We start from the raw sequence: 21,223 nt of genomic DNA on the forward strand, positions 1-21,223 counted from the left end.
GGGGAATGGAAGCAGCAGAGGAAGATGGGATGAGGAAGATGAAGGGTGGAGGGAAAATAATAGAAAGAGAAAGAGGAGTAAAAGGAGCTTGTGTAGGAGGATGAAAGATTAAAAAAAGACAGGAGCTAGGTCAAGGAGGGAGAGGAAGACGGGAAGCAGGGAGAGGTGGGTTAAGAGCAGAAAAGGGGAAAGACGAGGGGAGCTTGAGTAGAAGAGGAAGGTTGAGTTGAAAGATGGAGGACAGTAAAAAACGTCCCATGACGCCATGTGGTTTGTCCTTTGCTAATCTGCCGGAGCGCTCACGTAGGCCTGCTATCTGTTGTTTTGTCTAGAAGCAGATAAATCTGTAAATTTCTCTTCATGGGTCGGACATCTCAGCATCTTCTTTATCTGCGGCTGAGTGATAGGACTCCCCCCTTTTCCCAGAAACAACTGACCATGAGACCTGAGACACTCTGGCCAATCAGATCATGACTCATCCAATCCCACACTTATTTATCTTACGTAGCGTTTTTGGCCAAAGCTGAGACTCTTGTAGTTCACACAGTTCAGCTTATACTGCCTGGTCTTTACTTGAAGAGAAACTTAACACCAAATTCACTTTCTGATTATGACCTCAGTTGTTTTGGTCTTATTCTATAAGCATTTCCTTTATTTCATATTTTACCAGAATATTTCAGGTTTAATCTCTAACACCTCCTGTCTCTTGTCTTTGTCCTTTCAGATCCGTTCTCAGTGGATCTGGACCAGTATGACGTGGTTTCTCTGACCGACACTCTCAGAGGTTTCCTTCAGGACCTGAACGCCCCCATCATCCCTGCCACAGTTTACAGTGAGCTGGTCTACACTGCCCAAGGTACAGTGTGGATACTAATACTTGAGATATTCACCTCTCAGATTCCTGCCTCCAGACCAACACAATGAAAGTGAATGGAGATGAGTTTGTTTAAAAATGATAAAGACAAAACAACAGCAGTGTTTCCCCTTTGAGGAGCAATATCCTGGTTCCACCAAGATCAGGGGTTCTTACTCTGTTTTCGGATTTATATTTTTTGGTCAGCTACTCATTAAACCAATAATTTCAGCAGCTACTGTCAGAAAACTTTTATTCTGAAATGAGTCCATGGATGATACAAGTGTCAACATTTTAGAAGAAGTTTGCGTATTCCTGGTCAGCTCAGTGTTTCTAAGGTTGTACATCTTTCATGATGAATGTGTCTGAATCTTGGACAGTATAATTGAAGAGGGTAATATACGTAGGTACTGCAAATGTTCTCAGGTTGTGTGTCCATCTGTGTGTATGTCTCATTCTCATTAGCACGATATCTCAGGAAGACCTTAAGGAAATTTCTTCAACTTTGCTTCAAACATTCACTTGGACTGAAGAATGAACTAATTCGAATTTGGTGGTCAAAGGTCAAAGGTCACGGTGACCTCACAAAACAGGTTGTTGGCCATAACTCAAGAATTCTGGACATTATTCCACACTGTAACTCAGGAAGGCAAGATTGTTTCACAGTAAATAAAGATGGACGTAGCCTTTGTGACATCACCCACAGTTTTGAAGCTCAGAGTGAGCTGCTCCATCGTCGCCATCTTGGCAGTGTCTGACTCCGGCCCTAACTCCCAGCTAATTCAAAGCGGCCACTCAAAGAGGACACGCCCTCAATTCTCCATAACTTTAAGCCTTACTATAATGTAAACAGCTGAATTATATAAACAGTTGTCATAAAGGAGGAAATGAGCTATAGAGACACATTTTTTTTACTTGTACCAGCCTGTAAACATGTTTATTTCTGCTCTAAAGTTGGACATTTTAACATGGGAGTCTATGGGGACTGACTCAAGTTTGGAGCCAGACTCTAGTGGTCATTAGAGGAACTGCAGGTTTTGGTTCTTCAGTGTTGGCTTCATTTTTCAGCCCTGGAGGTTGTTGCTTGGATTGTGACCAAATTTCCTGCAACTTGACTGGTTAGCGGAGGGATGCAACCGTGAGGAGGTGATTCCAGTTATCAAATAACATCTCTGTGGCCCGTTTGTTGAAAATCACTTCTCATTTTAATTTTAGCTATGTTTTACTGAAGAAATAGTCCCTAAGAAACTGCAGACATAATGATCCGTGGACACTGTCACTGGAAAGATAAGTTGCTGAGGAGTAGGCAGAAATCTCAGAGACAGATATGTGAAACCTGGACGAATAAAGCCAGAGCCCTGCATGAATAGATACACCAGAGAAATTGCCTAGTTTAATTGTACAATAGAACGTGACTAAGGCCAAACTTAAAATGTGGGATACTAACAGAACTCTGACCCACATGTAATTCAAGATGTTGAGTTTTCCTGTGGCTGTGAGCGGTGTTTTCGTGGCTTGTGACTGTTGTGTGAGTTCAGGCCTCCAGCAGCTTCCTCAGTCATGTGCTGTCTCCTTTTCCCCTCCACTCTTATGCACTGCCGGGTCAACCTCTGGAGCTAAATCTGAGCTCGTGGTGTTTTCGTGCCTCTGTCACTTGGCATGAGCGCCGACATTCGTCACACCTGACAGATTTCTGCCATTTCTGGATGCAGAGAGGAACGAGGCTGTAACCTCTTGTCAGCGTCAGATTTGCTGCTAATCTCCTGACAGCTTCAGGATTCAGGAGAAACAAACTGAGCTGAGACGTGGCTCACTGCCAGTCTGTCTCTTTTCTCATTTTCTGTAGCGCTGACCTGCCTGTTGACCCCTTCACCTGCTGCCCACTTCACAGCAGGCCCTCCTCTCTCCAGTTTTTTAGAGACTCTCACACTCTTATCAATTTTTCATGAACCCTCCCTTGACATTCAGAGTTTTGTGGTCTGCGTGGGTGGGTGTACGTGTCAGCGTGTGGAAATAAAAGTCAAAGACGGAGAGACTCAAGGACAGACGGATGAGTGTGTTGGCGTTGTGCACGCTAGGATCGTCTTGAGTTTGCAGAAACTTCACATCATCCTTCCCTGCAACCCCCTCCCAAAAATATGACTGGGCTAAGCTCCTTGACATGATCTCCGACTGAAAACCTCCTCAATTATGTAAGTGCTTTTCCGTCTCAATCCTCGTCCTGTTAAGTGACAGCCCTTATTTGTTTTACTTATTCATGGAAACATTTTAAGTCAGGATAAACCACTTTAAAAGGACGCAACAAGTGGTTTTTGCGGAGGTCGTCCAAGGTTAAGCCCATTGAAATTAAATTTTCTTTTTAGGAAGGGGGTCACATGAAGATCGCAGTGATTTCTTCTGTGAAATCAAAGGATATTGTAAGAAGGGTTTTGAGGTCTGAAGCATTTAATTTGTACAGTCAGGATAAGTCGTGCAATAACATCGAGGGATCCCTGAAAAAATAAACTATTTGCTCAGAGGCCTTTTCTGTTCCTCTCTGTCTTTTCATGAAGTCATTAGGTGTTCACCCCTTCACTCAGCCTTCCACTCGTTTCAGTTTCCACTTGTCCTCAAACCTTTCACCTGTAGTCTGTTAATGAACCTAAATTGCAAATGAATTTTCATGTTATTACTTGTTATTCATCGTGCTATTTTTTGGCTGTTTTCTGTTTGGGACCTGGGGCCATATCACAGACACTTCCCGTCTTAAGTCTTAAGTTAAGACAGGATTACAAGCACAGAAGCAAATCCATCTAACTCTAGGAATCCTGCCCTATCTAAGGTTAGGAAATCTTAAATACTCGTTCATGAACTTTGATGTCCGTTGCCTAGCAACCAACGCTACTTCTCTAATCTCATCTCACTGAGGTTGTAGGAGCTTTATTTGTCATATTTGCACTGGGGGGGTTGTATGGTAAAGAGCAAACAGTTTGTGACTGTGCTCGGACCTCGTGGCTGTTTATTTTGTTAAGCTTTGTATAGAACACATATTGGAGGTCGTGGACATTGCAGATTACAGACACATCGGTCTCGAAAAGAAAAGAAGAATATCCCGCACACTGCTCTTGCTCAGCATCACAATTTATTGATCATACTAACGTTTTGGTCTCTTCTTCTTTGATCTTTGTTATAATTATTTGAAACAGTTCTTACAACTACAGACACATAAAAGTAAACACATCATGATACAAAGGTTGGATATCATTATTCCAAGGACACCACTATACCGTAAGCGTGCATTGAGCAGCTGGGAATAAGTGAATAAGTCCATCCTGTTGATATTTTGTTGGTTGTGTGAAAGCAATAAAAGAGCTGTGATATGGATTGAAGAAGTAAGGTGAGTTAAAGTCAGGACAGACTGACAGTTCTCCTGAAGGAAAGAGAGAGTAGTTAAGATTTGGGGAAGTTAGGAAAGTTGTGTAATAGCTCATTTTTCATTTGTGAAGTTAGGATAGGAACACTGACGTAGGAACTGTACATCTGTGATGGCTTTTTCCTGAATCAGGTCCTAAACCTAGTTACCACAGTTACCAAGCAGTTAAGCAAGTTCGGAAGTTTCTGTGATACGGACTGGTTATTTTTTCCCCTGTAACCAATCAGCAGTGACTGACATGTTGTAATTTTTAGTCACGACGGAAGCTGTGGTCGCCGTTGTGTCGAGTAAAATTACTGTTCATTTCACTCAGATAAAACAAATACATCAAACTACGATGCCTTCAGGAAACCTCAGGATCTTTCTCTATAGTTTCTTCACTCTATAATCGTCAATCTGTTAACCCTGTACTGAGTGTACTTGAGCTTTAGGGGGTGTCTCGTTGTGATTATGTCCATATGGATGGAATCAGTAACATTTTCCTCATATAAAGACAGTTACTGTCCCGTCTTAGTCTGATCCCTGAGATTTGTTGATGTTGTAACAGTTAAAATCCCCTCTCAGTCTTCTTTATTTGCTACCTTTCCTCTGGCTGTCCTTGCTCTCTGGGAGATGAGTCGTTTACTCATCCCCCCACCTTTCAACCCTAAACTGACCTGCCTGTTTTACTGTGGCACTGCCAGGCACATGATTATTGTTCAAACTCCTCAGGAGATAGAACAACATCTACTTTAGATCATTCAGGATAAAAAAAAAAGAAGCATATGAATATAAAATCTGCTGTAGAACAAGTTTAAAGGTCAAAGGTCACGGTGACCTTACAAAACATGGTTTTGGCCTTGTGAACGCAATATCTTCGTAACGCCTTGAGAGAATTTCTTCAAATTTAGTATCAACATTCACTTGGACTCAGGGATGAACTGATTTGATTTTGATGGTCAAAGGTCAATTACTCAAGACTTCACCGCAGTTACCACAAACTTTCACACAAATGGTTCATATTTTCTATGACTCTGGACAAACAGGGATATAACCTGAAACTAGTCTGAGTGGCGGAGGGATACAACCACGAGGCGGTAATTCTAGTTTTCTCAGTAACAGAATAATTACATTTGTTGTCATCAGATGGCTGTAATCCTCCTGTAATCCTCCTCTCATCTGCGCCTGCAACATCCTCACCACAATCAGCCTTTTGTTGTCAGGGTTCTGCCTTTTTTTTTGTTTTGACTTTGACTTTGACTATTTTCAGCTTTTTTTCCAAAGAAATACGTGATGACTGTTTCGGCGTTGTCACATGATGCTGAGGAAATGAATGGATGTGATGCTCATTGTGGTTTGAGGTCTGACGGCTCCAAACTGTTTCAGGTGGTAAACCTTTTCTCTGGATCTCAGTGTTTTATTTTCTAAACTGAAAAGTCACAGAGCGGTTATTAATTTTCCTCCACATGCCACATCTCTGCTCCTTCATCCTCCATTTGTCTTTGGTCTCTGGTCACTTATCTTAATTAATTTAATCTCCACTTCCTTCTCTCTGTCCTTTTTCTTCTTTATTCACCCCCCCCCTTTTTTTTTCTCATCCATTAGTTTTGCCAGTTAGTTAACCTTTAATGGTCTAACAGAGGTCATCATCTGCGAGGACAAAGGCCAGCTGGCAGAGTCTGACTGACCACTGTCCATCTGGACCTGAAGAGGAGAGCAGAGGAAGATGCAGGCCGGCTCTGGTCTCTCATTTAACTGGTTCAATTTATGGCCAAAAGTATGAGGACAAGATCATGTTCATTAACCTGCTGCTCGAACAGCCTCCACTCTCCTGGTTTCCAGCAGATGTTGAACCCGCTGCAGAGATTCACTCCCATTCAGAGCAGCAGTGAGGTCCAGCACTGATGTTTAGGGTTCAGGTCTTTCTCACACTCTGTGATCCAGATCATTCTGAAGGAGTAAAGTCACCATGGATACCTTTTGTAAAAATGTTCTTTTTAACAGAGGTAAAAACGTGATATTGATGTGAGCTAACAATGGTGCTAAGTGAAATATTATAACATTAAAAAAAAAAGCATTTTTAGTTGCCTGAAATATTTCAGATCTTTCCTGGCTCGATAGACGTGTTTGATATGAGTGTTTACTGCTCTAGTTTGAAAAGGTGAAATGTGTCATTTAAACTGTCACATCAGCTGCTTTATGACATTAGTGTGAAATAAGTGAGACAGTGTTTTTCTCCCCATTTTCTTTGTGCATCAAAGGGAAGCAGCCGAAACCAGCGATTAAGTTTCTGTCTTTGGTAAAAGTCATAAAAATGTGAATTAACTCCAAAATGGTTCCTGTGAGAAGTTTGGCTTGACCGCATTAATATTAAATGTGGTCACGCAGAGCCCATTTACACACACACACACACACACACACACACACAAACACACACACACACACACACACACACACACACACACCCTACTGTCCAGTTGTCCAGTCTCCCAGAGTCCCATGGGGCCAGATGTACAGACCAAGTTCCCACTCCAGCCTTGACCTCGACTGACCAACGGGGTCAACCACAATCCATAATAACAGAGGGGGGAGGTCTGTGTGTGTGTGTGTGTGTGTGTGTTTGTGTGTCTGTGTGTGTGTATGTGTGTGTGTGTGTGTGGTGGCCATCTATGCTCAGTAGTGGTCAGACAAAGAGGGGTGACTTCCGTGACCTCCATCAGGCTGCAGCAGATTGTCAGCCATCCATCACCGCCCACCTGCCCACCCAAACACACAAACACACACACACACACACACACACACACACACACCTCTAATGTCCCTGAACTTCCTGGAGTCTCCCACGCTCCTGGACAGAGACAGAAATTATCCTGTAAATCAATTTTTTTTACATTTTAAGCTTAAATTTTCACATTTCTTGTAAACGTTGCAGTTATATTCCTCATAGCAAACCTATTTTTTTAATACTATTTAAATTTGCCATGTTTCCATCAGATACACCAGATGCTCTTCTTTGGGTTGCATTTCTGACCTACTGAAAAAGCTGAATCTACAGTACAATAGAGATACACAGAAAACCGGACAGAATATGTGGTCCAGACATTAAAACAAGTCAAACTAAGTTACAAGCAAAAGGAATCAAAGCTCAAGGGTTGAATTTATTTCATCTATATTGACCTGGTTTTGAAAACCTTGAAATTGACTGAATTCCATGGTGGTCAGATTAATGGTAAAAGGGGATGAATCCTTTGAAGTCTGGACTTTGGTTTGAAAACTCACTGTAATGAATAAAAGCAGGTTGACTGTGGAGCCGCTCAAGGATTGTTTGCTGAACCTCAGTGGGGAATGTATGTGTGATTTACAACTGAACTCTGGGACTTGGTTTATTGAAATGCACTTTTCATTACCACCAATAACTTAGGTTCTATATTAATACTTTGAAAGTATCAAAGCCTCAGTCCACAGAGAAATGCACACAGCCTGTATTCAGAAACTGAGCCTTAAAACCAGCCGTCAGGACTTCTGGAACTTTGTGATGTCACAACAAAGCAGTCGCTGCTCTCAGCCATGCCCCAAGCCCCGCCCACCTGGACCCACCAACCACCTTGCAGGATTTGGTTTCTCTGAGTGTTCAAAATAAAACACTGGAGAAGAGGAAAATATGGAGCTTTAAGGGTTATAACTTACTTAGTGAATAAAAAAAAAATCTCATTACAATGCTAATTTCCTGTAGGCTTGAAAAGTAAAAGGTTAGTTATAGCCATTTAGATTTGTGTTGTATGAATTAAACCACATAAAGATATATGTACAGAAATACACAAGTACAGATACACACACTAATGCATATTATAACAAAGCCTCGTGGCTCCACCCTCTGAAACCCCTTGACCTCTCCTCTCTGTCTGTCTGACCTTTGACCCTGATATATGCTTGAAGCTCACACGCATGTACTTTACAATGTGGAATAACATGGTCTCTGTCCAGCCTGTCAGCTGTTGAGTGTTTGGTCTTCTGTGTCCAGTCCCAGACGTCAGCACTGACTCAGTCTGTAACCGGTGACATATATTCCATGGAAGACTTAGCGCTCCTGGGAAATGGTGTTTGTAATAGGATGCTTGAAATATTATAATGTTATGTAAGGTTATGCTCTCATTTAAAGTTATTAAATCAGTGTGATTTTGAATGAGGTTCTTACTGCAGGACCAGAACCTTGGTCTCTAGATCAGTGAGGACACTCATTGATCTAGAGACTCATTTACAGCTCGCTCTCACTCTCTCTTCCTCTCCTCCGTCTTCCATCTTTCCAGTCAGTCAGTTGTCAATCACTCAGTCGGTTGCTTCATCTCTCTGTTGGCCACTCTGTGTTATTGGAATTGATCTGAACACGTCAGTTCCTGCACAGAAGGAGACAAATACACCAATACCTCATATGCTCGATCAATACATATCAGCATTCTAACACTTGGATACATACAGCTTGCAGACAGAGCACAAATCACTGTATAATATATACATGTCAAGTAGAGAGAAGTGCAGTTTAGCCGTCTCCACAAACACACACACACACACACACACACACATATGGATGCTGTGTGTCAGGAAGATCTGTTTCATCTGCTGCGAGCCCAGATCCACAAACACTTTTCTCCACTATGAGTGAAAAGAGTTTTCTGCTCTTTTTTGGAGGTTTTAACCTTTAGTGACCTTTGCATAAAACCAGCCCGGCTCTACAGTGTTTGCTAACTGTAAAGCTGAAAGTGGAAGTGTGGGGAGGGTCAGAAATTTAGTGTTTTGCATTTTCTATGTTGTAGTAGTGGTGTAGTTTCTATATGTTCTGTTGTCTTTGTGCTTTGAGCATTTAATCCAGTCATTCTTGTTATTAAACCATGATATGTACACAATCCTCTAGTCACAGTCAAATCTCTTACTCTCCATTCATATATAAGAGGTTAATATTCAGGGTCACTCATGCTTATGTGTATGTTCAGCTTTCTGCACTTGAAGCTCCAGACACAAAGCTGAATGTTCACTCCATGTGAAGAAACACATCCTTCTTCTTCTTTCACATTTATTATCTTCTGAATAACAGAAGATGTGTTTAGGAGTATGTTATGAAATAATCAAAGAGATGCAGTACAATCCGCTTATGAATATAATGTTCTTTGCCCTGAGCCAGTGCTGTAACCATAAGTGCAGCGCTGCCGGAGCGCACCAGAATGAGGCTCCGCCACTTTTTTTTTTTTTTGTCCAAATGATGAAATAAAATATGTGCAGTTCACATTATCTGGTTGTAGAGAGCTGATAAAAACGAATGAAATGGTCAAAGTTGTCATTGACATTTAAGGTGTATCGATGTGGCTTCATTTGCTCGACACAAAATCAGTGAATGAAACAATTAAAAACGTATACTAGTCGTTTTCATTCACCTGGTGCAACCTGCTGTAACACTATGATCACATGATCACACATCATGTGATCATAGTTCACTGATGTGTGTATACTTGTCACCATAGGAATATAAGAACAGTGGTTACATAACCTTTGAAATGAGCCACAGCTTAACCATGCACGTAAATAGCACTACACCTCTGGCTGTAAAACAGTATATTCATGAATATTCTTGTAGCTTGAAGATGTATGTGCCATGAGCAGAAGTTTTATGAAGGCTCTGCTGGTTGCCTGGCAACCTCATTATGACTAAAAGACTTATTCGGAAAAGAAAGAGAATATGCACATTTTCTTTTTTTCCTTTCCTTTAACTAAACAAAAAGTTGTGTAAGTTTTCAATTACTTTCAGGGTTTACTTAATATTATATTTTGATAATTACACATCTTCAACACAAAGTACACATAACAACACTCAATGAAACAGAGGGAAGAATGTATGATTTTGCTAAAGATGAGTCCTGATCAGGTTTTGGTTTGAAAAATATGACTTTAATTTCACTGGGCGACATCTTATAAACTCGGACATGGACTGTGACGACACTGGATGTAGAAGAGGAAACTTGTTGTGAACTAAATCCCTGAGTAGACAGACACATATCCAGACAGAGATAAATGTTTCTGTGGGTTCTTGTGGTGTTCAGTGGCAGATCTGCGCTCTCCCACCGAGCCTCCCCGTCATAAAGCGAGCACACAGCAGGCTCAGGCACAGATGTTTTCTTGTTTGCTGCTTGTTTGCGGTGGTAAAGGGCCTGTGGTGAGAGCGGTCATCTATACGTCTGCTCCTCTTCAAACACGCCCCATTGTCTGAACCCCGGCTAATGCAAGAAAAGGAGTTGGTATTATCCCCTGCCGCCTCCTGCTGTGACATTTTTACAAGCAACCGTATACGAAGCCCCTGTGATTTTTTTTTTCATAGCTTCTGTCAGGCTAGCTGGCTAGCAGCTGGGCGCTGGACTGGGTCGGAATTCAAATGACTGATGTCCTGCCAAGGCCACACATCTCAAAGTCAGCAAGATGCTGCATGCTCGGATGGATGCTAATGGAGGTGCTGCTCGCCGGGCAGCACAGTCGGGGCGTCTGCTCTGGGTTCAATGTGAATGAGGGAAAAGCTGAGATGTGTTTTAATGGGAAAGGTGTTTATGCATGTGGTGCGCAGGGTGTCTGCTCTGAGACTCATAGATGGATGCATGTTCATCTTTTTTTGTTTGACTACTGGTCAGTCCCGAACTGGTTTCAGTGTTCTTCAGTGGCCTCCCCAGTCACCAGGGGCATCATTTATAAAACGTACATGCGTAGGAGTTCAGACTAAAAGCAAATGTGTGCACAAAAGTTGAAATTCTAAATTCTAAAAATGTTTCTGTGCATGGGTCATAGTTTGCGTACATGTGTGCATGTTCTCCCGTCACATTTGTATTTATCAAGCATCAGCTTCCGAGGCTGAAACATGAAGCCAACACTGAAGAACCAAAACCTGCAGTTCCTCTAATGACCACTAGAGTCTGGCTCCAACAGTGAGTCAGTCTCCATTGACTCCCATGTTAAAATGTCCAACTTTTCAGCAGAAATAAACATGTTTACAGCCTGGTACAAAAAACAGTTTTGGTCTCTAGAGCTTATTTGCTCCTTCATGACAACTGTTTATGTAACTCACCTGTTTACATTTTTATTAAGGATTAAAGTTATGGGAATTGAGGTGTGGCCGCTTTGATTAACAGGTGGATGAGCGTATGTTTGGCACAAACTGTCATGCACCGAAGTCTCGGCTCGACACGCCCCTCCTCTTTTCCCATTTATGGATTAGCTGGGAGTTAGGGGCGGAGTCAGGTACTGGCAAGGTGGCGACAGTGGAGCAGCTCACTCTGAGCTTCAAACCTGCTCTTCAGAAACCTGTGGGTGACATCACAGTGGCTACGTCCATCTTTATTTACAGTCTATGGTTTTCGTACATCATAGCTTTTGTGTGGGAAATGGCAGATGCCTCTTTCAGGCCCTGTTTTGTGCCTGGAACAGTTATAAATGAGGCCCCAGATCTGGATGCAGTACACCACCTTTGGGACATGGTAGAACAGGAAATTAGCAACTGACAAATCTGCAGAGATGATGTCGACATGGAGCAGAATGTCAAAGGAAAATTTCAAAGATCCTGTGAAGCAAATCGAGGCTCCACCCAGTATTCATATGGTGTTCCTAATAAAGTGCACATGTTTAAATGGAAGCTAAATCAAATTAAATAAGGGTATTGTTCTTGTCTTCTAGAGAGTCAGAGTGTAGAGGAGTGCGGGGAGAGGCTTAAGAGGATCCTGGAGTCTCCCAGCATCCCTCAGGCCAACCACCAGCTGCTGCTCCACCTCAGCAGACACCTGGCCCGGGTCAGCCAACACAACCAGACTGGCTCCAGGCTCCTGGGACAGGCCTTCGCCGAGGCCGTCTTCAAGCACTCCACTCTCAGGTACGGCTCATTTATTCATCTTAACTTGTTTGTTTACGATTGGCTGGCAGGTGTCCTCAACTGTTAGACGGTTTCAGACATGGTGAAAGTCGGCTAACCGCGGCTCACACTGACAAAAACACTGTGAAACACTGAGGAGGATGTAAACACAGCATGAGGCCATGATATAAAAGAGAGAATATGTTTCCAGGTGTAAAGAAAACAGCTCGTGGCGTTGTTTACCTCCACAGCATGCATTATTTTCTTTGATCAGGACACCATGTTGTGTCTCACTGCGTACTTAATGTCTCTCATATTCGCTTCTTTATCTATTCAAATTCAAATGAGGTGCACATGTACGGTTGATTATCACAGAGTCAATCTCTGGGGGGACAGAAACAATGACACTTCCCTCGAGCAGGTAACAGAAAAAATGGAGCAAAACCTTGAGTCACAGAAGAGAGAAACAAACCCCCCCCCCCCCCCCGTAAACCACCAGATCTGGAAGGAATTTCCCCGACTGTGAAATCCCAATTCAAATCAGAATGTTCTTTTCATTAATATCCCCAGTGTTACCTCAGCATAGAAACACTGGAGTCTCCTGGATGATAAAAACATAAATTCTGGCTGCCACGTTTGTATTATTTCAGCTTTGTTTCTGAGGAATCATGTTTCTGTTTAGTGGATGCTCTGAATACTATGATACTCATGACCTTAGCTGGCATTGCCATGGATAAGAAGCCAGTCAGAGGCATGAATCAGTTTGCAACAAATTCAAAACACTCATTCAAATATGGAACAAAACACTGAACCATAAGTCGCCCAGAGCCGACCCGTACACCGAGATGGAACTGATTTAAAGTGGCTATCTCGAAGATTTTCATTAAAAAGCATGAGCCTATCACCCGTTGATGAAATTATGTAGAAGTTCTTGCATTTTACAGTCTTATGAACTGGGTGTCTGGTGTGACTCACCCGCAAAATCACAAACAACATGAGTCACAGGCTGCATCTCAGCTCAGGGGCGGCATCCTTCAGAGGCTGCGTTTGAAGAACGATTGCGTCACAGCGGCACAACTATGGCTCTTTCATACGTGGCCGAGAATTGCGTTCTTCTTTTCCTTCCAGTGGGTGGATCCTTCGTTGCCCAAGTGTTGCTAAGCGATGGAAGCTGCAGTTTGTGATGCAACGGTAAGGGTGACGCAAAGTGGAAATCATTCGTAGGATGCGGCCCCTGAACTGAGACACAGTTAAAGTTAGTGACGAGTTCTGGCAGAAATCCTGCGTGATGGTTCAACAACAAACCTGCAATTACCACTTATCACCACAGGTGTCGCCAAAGTTAACAAAACAGATTATCTAGTGTAATCCTTAGCATTAGCATGCCATTAGCAGATCACACATCCAAAATGTTCAGTGACTGGATGTTTTTTCTGAAATGCACTATGGGAGTTGTAGTTTAACTTCTCTCCTACAGTTTTTATGTCCACAGGCTTGTACCTTTGACTTTTTCTCTCAAAGAACCAGATATTTTCTAACACAGTTGTTCATCTTTTGTGCAGTCAAATAAACATGATATATTTCTAAAACCCTGGCCACTCAAAAAAACCTCTCCCATATTGGTACTCTTTAGGTGGTGATGGGGAATTCAGACACGAGTGCTGTGTAGTATAACACAAGCATAGCATAAAAAGAAAACTGTTTTATAATTATGAGATAGCACTTTTAAGAGGCAGAGCTAATATAAAATCAAATGTCTAATTGTCTGGGAAAATTTAATTTCTCACATTTTGTTCTGTACATGTTTCAAGGCTTTTTATATAAAATCAGAATTCAAATCAAAACATGAAAGCCACAAATGATAAGGTACTTCCCACACAGCTGTGAAATGTCATTCACACTCTTTGGCATTTCAACCATTTCTTTATTCTTTCCATTTATTGCGTAAAACCATTGATTATTCCAGCCACAGCCACTACTCTTGCAAAAAGTCCCACAGCATCTGGGTGGGAAGGGTATTCCCGTTTCATTCAGCATATGTGAGACAGCTAGCCAAAGAGCTGGAAAAACATCCTGGCCTGATGTTGTTGCACTTTTTGAACTTGTCTTGATCCAGAACAAAGACCAGTTATTTTTGTAGTGATCCCTGCCTGTTATAACATCAACATCCAGAAGTTTAAGAGCTAAGAGAATGGCATCAACAGGGCTGGATGGTACTTTTTTGTTTCTCTGCACCCTGCACAAGCTCGTCTGCGTCTGTTTTTCCAGAAATTACCAAGGAATTTCTCCCTGTGGCGGCGTGTGTGTGTGTTGTGGAGATGTAGTGAAATTGGTAAGGAAGTTAGTGAGTCAGAAGTGGTGATTGTTTGCGTAGCTGGGTCAACCAATCCACCTCTGACGTACACAATGGGCGGGGAGAGAGTGGGGCGGTGTTTCATAGCATGCCATGCTATTTGAACCAGATCCCGTGTTAGAATATTTCATCTCTTTTTTTCGTCTATGGAAATGTAAATTTATTTGTATAGCACCTTTCATTCAAGAAATGTCGCACAAAGTACTTTATAACAAAGAAATGACGTGCACCAAGTGCGTCACATGAAAAGACATAACATGAACATAAAAACACATTAAAAGCATTGATCTAAAATGAAAAACATTAAAAACATTAATGTAAAATGAGATAAAAAATAAGAAATAAGAAAAGAAATCATTAAATAAGAGGACATTTAAAAGAAGTGCTGATCTGTACATGTGTATGTGAAATGGTATGGTATATGAAAAAGTTAATGTTGTCGTTGTTCAGTGTTCATGCTGTGTTGTTGTTTTTGTCGACAGTGCGGACGTGAACCCGGAGCATCACGTCAGGATCTTGGAGGCTCTGATTGCAACAGGAGGTCTCATGGAGATGCAGGCTGCACCAGGTAGGACAATAAACATGCACACACACTCATACACCACATGCACACACTCTTATTCTTTCTCTTACCAACCATCATATTTGTTTGTAGATGTGTGAGTATGTTGTGGCAATGTGATTTCCCTTGGCTCGGGTTTTTTGTTCCATATCTCAAGACACACACACACAAACACACACAGACACATGCAGTTGAAATATTCTGCTCAGTGGCTGAAGTTTGTTCCTCAAGTGCAAGTTTCTCACACTGGAAACATGACATTCCCTCCCCCGTCCCCGCTGCACCGCAACTGCTGCCGAAAACACACGTTTGGTTTGTGAAATATGTGGAAAACACAAACTTTTCTTTCGCCTGAGTTGCTGTGGTAAATTGGGCATGAAGCGTGACATCAACAGCTTTAACTTTGTCCTCTGTTAGTTCAGTTTACAACCTCGATGTACGGAGAGACCGAACATGGTGGTTATTCCTCTTTTTCATTCCTGTTTTAACAGCAGAGGGCGAGGGGATGAATGTGAACGTGGCATATCTGGTTTAGTGAATATGGACTGTTTAATGTACACTTTAGAAAATCCTCAGACCTCAGCATCAGTTCTACTGAAGCTTAAAAAAACAGCATCATTTCTTAGAACAGAGGGCTTTAAGCCAGAGAAGGAACATGTGATTTTAACTTTGAATAAAACCAAAAGTGGCCCACTGATATGAACTGTTTGTGTTCATCACAGTGACCTCACGGAGGAAAAATTTGACATTTTACTCCTTTTCTAGTTGAGATTACTCACTTCCAAGGAAAAAGTAAAAGCTTTTGAAAGAGTAAAAATAATTTTGGTGTCAGAAAAGTAATAAAAACACCATATTGCCAACATTGGAGACCATGGTCCTTTGAATGTAGACCCAAGGATGTTAATTCTGTCATGATTCTTAAAAAGACATATAATTTTGGATGGAACATTTTTGATTGCACCCAAACTGTGACACTTCACATCTAATTAGTTACTGAAAATACAGAGTATATTTTTTGACATGAGTCTGAGAACTGATGCTGACGTCTAAGAAATGCCCTAATCAATGAGGCTGTATGAGGACGAAGGAAAGGTCAGACAGCAGGTGTGTTGCTGATTGCAAGGGCCAAGCCAGTCTGCTGAGGTCACTGTCTGAGGGTCAGTGCATGTTTGTGTGTATAAATGTCAGTAGGTCAGTGTGTGTGTGTGTGTGTGTGTGTGTGTGTGTGTGTGTGTGTACGATGTTGTACTGGTGTGTTGAGGGCCAATGTGTTCGGGCTGGGGTTGAAACATCGGTCGTAGCAGTGATTATAGCGGTGGCTCAGGGGTTATGTGTCCTTTATATGGAGCGGTGGTGTTCACTTGGAGGTGACACTGGAAAAGGTCGCTGGACTAGTGAACAGATGAAAGTGAGATTTATGGTTGAAACACGACCGGACAAGGACAAAATCAGCTTCATCCAACACTGGAGGGATAAGCGGGCTGGATCTCACCTATGACTTTTCTTTGACCTCATTTTGTTTGACCTTTGACAGAGTAAATCACGACCCAGTGAATAAACAGCTTCATTATGTGATTATTATTAATCTAACAGCCCTGAAGTTGTTCATTTTTAATCTTAGAGTCAGAGCCTATTTAGTTAAAATGCTTAATTTTTCAAATGCCTTAGCTAGTATCTGCTGTGGCGTCCCACAGGGAACCATTGCAGGTCCTGTGCTTATTGTTCCAGTAATACATCAGATGAGTGGTTAAGACTAAAAGGAATGTTTGGAATTTTGCTGATGATACTCTGTTTACTATTACTACTATACTATGTCACTTCATGGACTTTCTCCAAATATTCAGTGTGATCTGTCATTCTAAAAATCTTTAATTGGACATTAACTTTTGACATCATAGTTCCATTTTCTTTCGGAAATGGTGAAATGATTTGCAGCCACCCTGATTACACCTAATTAATTTGGTGTGGTTATCCTCAAGGTTTTTGGTGTTGTGAATGGTTTATGATTTGTCAATGCTGTATCTGTAATTAGCTTATATCCTTCAGGCTACAGCCACACTACTACGTTTTCATTTTAAAACATCTCTTTTGCTATGTTTTAATGCTACAGCTGTATTTCCTGTACCTTGTTTGTAGTATTTTTTGCAACTAACCAACTGCAGAGTAGACAATCTGCCTCCTGTTTTCACCGGCTCGCACATGCTCAGTGTACGTGATTGCTCGTCTGGACTCGTCTGTTTAAAAATGAAAAGAGTAGTGTGGATATAGCCCCAGGATGCAGAGTGTGTTCTGTAGCCTGCAGTTCTGTATTAGCCTTTACCTATTAGCTTGATGCACCATGGTACATATCTGTGGTACAGATCCGTACACTGCCGTCCGGATTTGAATTGTTTGCCCTGAATCATTTCAGCACCTTGCAGTGCAGGTCTCCAAAAACATTGAGATGTTCAGATACTTAATGGGTCAAGGTGTGTGTGTTCAGCTCAGGTTGCTGTTTCAGTGGCTGTATGTGTGACTGAGCTTCTCTTTGTTTGATGAATGCAGAGAGAGAGAGAGTGAGAGAGGCTAAAACAGAGAGGTCAGGTTCATGTGTGAGCATTTTTCTCACCCATTAACTCCCTTCCACCCCTCCAGACAGCATTAGTGGAGGTCAGGGGTCACCACAGTGCCTGTTGGCGGTATGTTAACCCCTTAACAAAGGTTTGCGAGTGTGTGTGTGTCTATGTTCATGCTTGTTGACCTCTCAGGAGAGCTCCTCTCCCAACCTGCTCTCCGAATGGAGTCTGAATATACGACCAGTCCTACTCCACCTGAGTGCTCCAGCTCAGCATCTGTGTGTGTGTGTGTGTGTGTATGTGTGTGTGTGTGTGTGTGTGTGTGTGTGTGCGCATGTGTGTGTGTGCACATCACTTTGCCTGTGAAGCTTTGGCCTCGTGCAGCCGCTCTGTGAGCCTGCACGCCAAAATCAGAAGGAAAAAAAGGGAGGATTGTAAACTCCCAAACACACCCATTCACATTCTGGCCCTCTCTCTCTCTGCTTTTGTTATGAGCTGTTTTCCTTCCCTGGCACGCAAATCGTGCCCGCAGCTTGGCAAGAATATGACATACACTCACACACTTACACACACTGTCATTTTCTCCACACGCTGCTTCTCTCTCTCAGACCGTTTGTTTGGCTGCTGATGGAGCCGAGGAGGGTACGGTGGTAAACTCTGCTCACATCATCACAGCCCTCATCATGTTCATCCTTGTTCTTTCCATGGAGAGCATTGCTTTATTAATAGCTAGGTTTCAGATGACATTTGTGTATCTTGTTTGTGGTTAGCTTAGTTTAGCATAAACAGGGGCGATTCCAGAGTCCAGTCTGGCCCTAGGCAAAAAATTGCCAGGGGGCCCCTCCAATCAACGTTTCTCACAATTATGTAATAAATAATCTGACACCAACGAAAAATGCATGAAATCTAAACATTTTTTTTATTCTAAATGTTCACATTAGTAGAATTTTCAAAATATAAATGTTAAGAAAAATAAAAACCTAGATGAATAAATAAATAACTCCAACGTTGTCACATTATAAATATCCCAAATTATAAGGCCAGTGCTCATCAACACATGAAGCCCCTTTAAGGACGTTTCCTCCAGAGTGGTGTTGGTAATTTAGCAATTTTCTCACTAGATTTGGCGACTTTTAAAAACCTTTAACTTCTTCATGAAAGAAGTTAGCTACATATTTAGAGACTTTCTGGACACACCTTATCTCCACTGGACTGACAGTGTTCAGTGGACGGGGCAGAGCAACAGCACCTTTGGTCGACCAATCACCAGCCAGACAGAGACGTGAATGTGCTCTGAAAGGGCATACCTAGTAACCAATCACAGAACCCCATTCTTTTTATTCTAATAAATGGGTAAATGGGGCCCCTTTAGGGAGGTTTCCTACTGAGATGTCATTGCAAATCATCCATTGGTTGTTTAAGTTGGAGGGAGTAGGGTTGCCACCTGGTTGCCACCCGTTCTGGTTTTCTCAGGCTTGTTTGCTTTTCTGGCTGACTGTCCTGGAAAATTAATATTTTTTTTCCAGGACACGAATTGTGCCAGTTTTTGTGAAAATGCACTTCTATAGTTTATATTTTGTCCAATCCTTTGCCTGTAAATGCATGAAAACGTGTAAAAACTTACTTACTTTACTTTTTACTTTTTACAATTTATTTGGTCGGTGTGATGAAATGGGGGGAGAGATGGACGAGGATGAGCTCACATTAAAAATTGTTCTAATCTTATAAACTTTTAATCATTTATATGCAAATTGCTACAAAATGACAACACACATCAAAATTAGCGCGTTACACCATCTAGCATTTATCAAGTGACTTCAATCACAAATAGTTGGCAGCGTTGGTTGCCAGTAGCCAGGTTTAAGTTTTGTTCATTGTACTGACACAATGGTATCCAACCTGGTGACCTCACTGTGTATTTACTCAAGAGACAATGTGTAAGTATGCCAGCTCTGTCCTTCACAATACAGACTTTAGATTAATATTCACTTTTTTACCATTTCAAATTAGCTAATTTCTCAAAATGCAGCTGTAAAAGAGCAAATAAAGAAAATAAAAACATTTTACATGTTTGGTTTTGTTTCTACGTAAAAGCATTTTGACTTTTTAAACCAATAAAGGGGGAAATCAGAAGTCTGGAGCCTCTCAGCTTCTAATATGTGAATGACCTCGATCTTATTCTAAACTAATAACACACACACACACACACACACACACACACACACACACACACACACACACACACACTCTTATACTGTGCCATGGTCAGAGCTGAGAGTGCCCAGGAGTGTGTGAGGGCGTGTTCTATGTGTGAGGTTCGGATGACAATGTGTATGCATATAAGTACATAAATATTACATATGTGTATGGGTATACATACAGTTTATGTGTGTGTATGTGTCTGTGTGTGTGTCTGTGTGTGTGTGTGTCTGTTTGTGTGTGTGTGTGTGTGTGTGTGTGTGTGTGTGTGTGTGTGTGTGTGTGCCCTGCTGCTGACCCTGTACAGCAGGATTACGCTGGATGTTAAGCTGGCACTTTCCTCCCAATGGAGTAGAGTCAGGACATGACTTAACTGTGAACCCTTCACACACACACTTACACACACACACATAGACAAACATGCTTGAGCATGTGTAAATTTGTGTGGGGCATCATGGTTGTATAACATGGTTAAGGTCAAGCCAGTTTTCAGCTTTTAGCGAGTGTATTTATTAGTATTTGGTAGGTTTGAATCTCTTCAGTCTGTGCTCCCTCAGCTGCGCAGTGACATGGCTTACTGTACCAGCTAATCAAACACACACTAACACACACACACACACACACACACACACACTACAAGCCATCCATCCATTCTCCCTTTTCTTTACGTCCTTTGCATGAACGAATAATGATGTTTCTGATATCACACAGCGTCATACCTTTTGGTCATTATCACAAAAAGGCCTCTCCTACCTCCTCTGAAGGTGTGATGGTAGCAGCTGATAGCGTCCTGATGACTTGCTTCAGTGTAAAATCAGTATCTTGTTGTGAGCGTGAAAGGGAGTAATAAGGGGCGACACAGCATTGACTGACAGAGCCATGTTCAAGGTCATTAACTATCCTGTAATGTTACAGTATATACTTATCGTTCATCTTATTTTGCAGACTCATGTCTCTACAGCAGAGCTACAGACTTTCTCTGAACCAGTACCACTGTTTGGAAACTGCCACTTCATAATAAATTTTTTTCTTAATTCTTATGACCAGTCTCAATTGAAATCAGCCTCTTTAGTTAAATTGCTTAATTCCTCATCTGTCTTGGCTACCATCTCCTGTGGCGTCCCACAGGGTGCCATACTAGGTCCTCTTTTTATTGTCCCATTCATGCAACAGAGGAGTGGTTAAAATTAAAACTAATATTTGATGTTTTGCTGATTATACACAGGTTAACCTCGCTCCATCATAATTCTGTGCCAAACGCTGCTAATGTTAACTGTACTGACATAAATTGAAATCAAAACAGTTTTTCACCAAATTTTGCAAAATAAAAAAAACAAAATTTGACTGGACTTTTCCGGTTTATTGAGATCCACTTAGGAGTTCAGATATCCAAGTAGATCTTCCCTCTCACTCTCTCCCCCCCCCCCCCCCCCA

The 21,223-nt window shown here is 41.8% G+C and overlaps 1 protein-coding gene across 1 annotated transcript in view; it reads left to right on the forward strand.

Moving 5' to 3' along the window:
* pik3r3b (phosphoinositide-3-kinase, regulatory subunit 3b (gamma)) overlaps positions 1-21,223 on the forward strand; it is a 199,488-nt gene that overhangs the window by 88,132 nt on the left and 90,133 nt on the right. Inside the window, exons 5-7 of the mRNA XM_087180021.1 lie at positions 725-856; positions 11,949-12,141; positions 14,956-15,041. Of these exons, the coding sequence (XP_087036147.1) occupies positions 725-856; positions 11,949-12,141; positions 14,956-15,041 (411 nt within the window). The remainder of the gene's footprint in view (positions 1-724; positions 857-11,948; positions 12,142-14,955; positions 15,042-21,223) is intronic.

Source organism: Seriola lalandi, unplaced genomic scaffold (genome assembly GCF_002814215.2).
Source record: "Seriola lalandi dorsalis isolate HSWRI2012SDOR001 ecotype SW California unplaced genomic scaffold, Sedor1 jcf7180002054885, whole genome shotgun sequence".
NCBI lineage: Eukaryota > Metazoa > Chordata > Actinopteri > Carangiformes > Carangidae > Seriola > Seriola lalandi.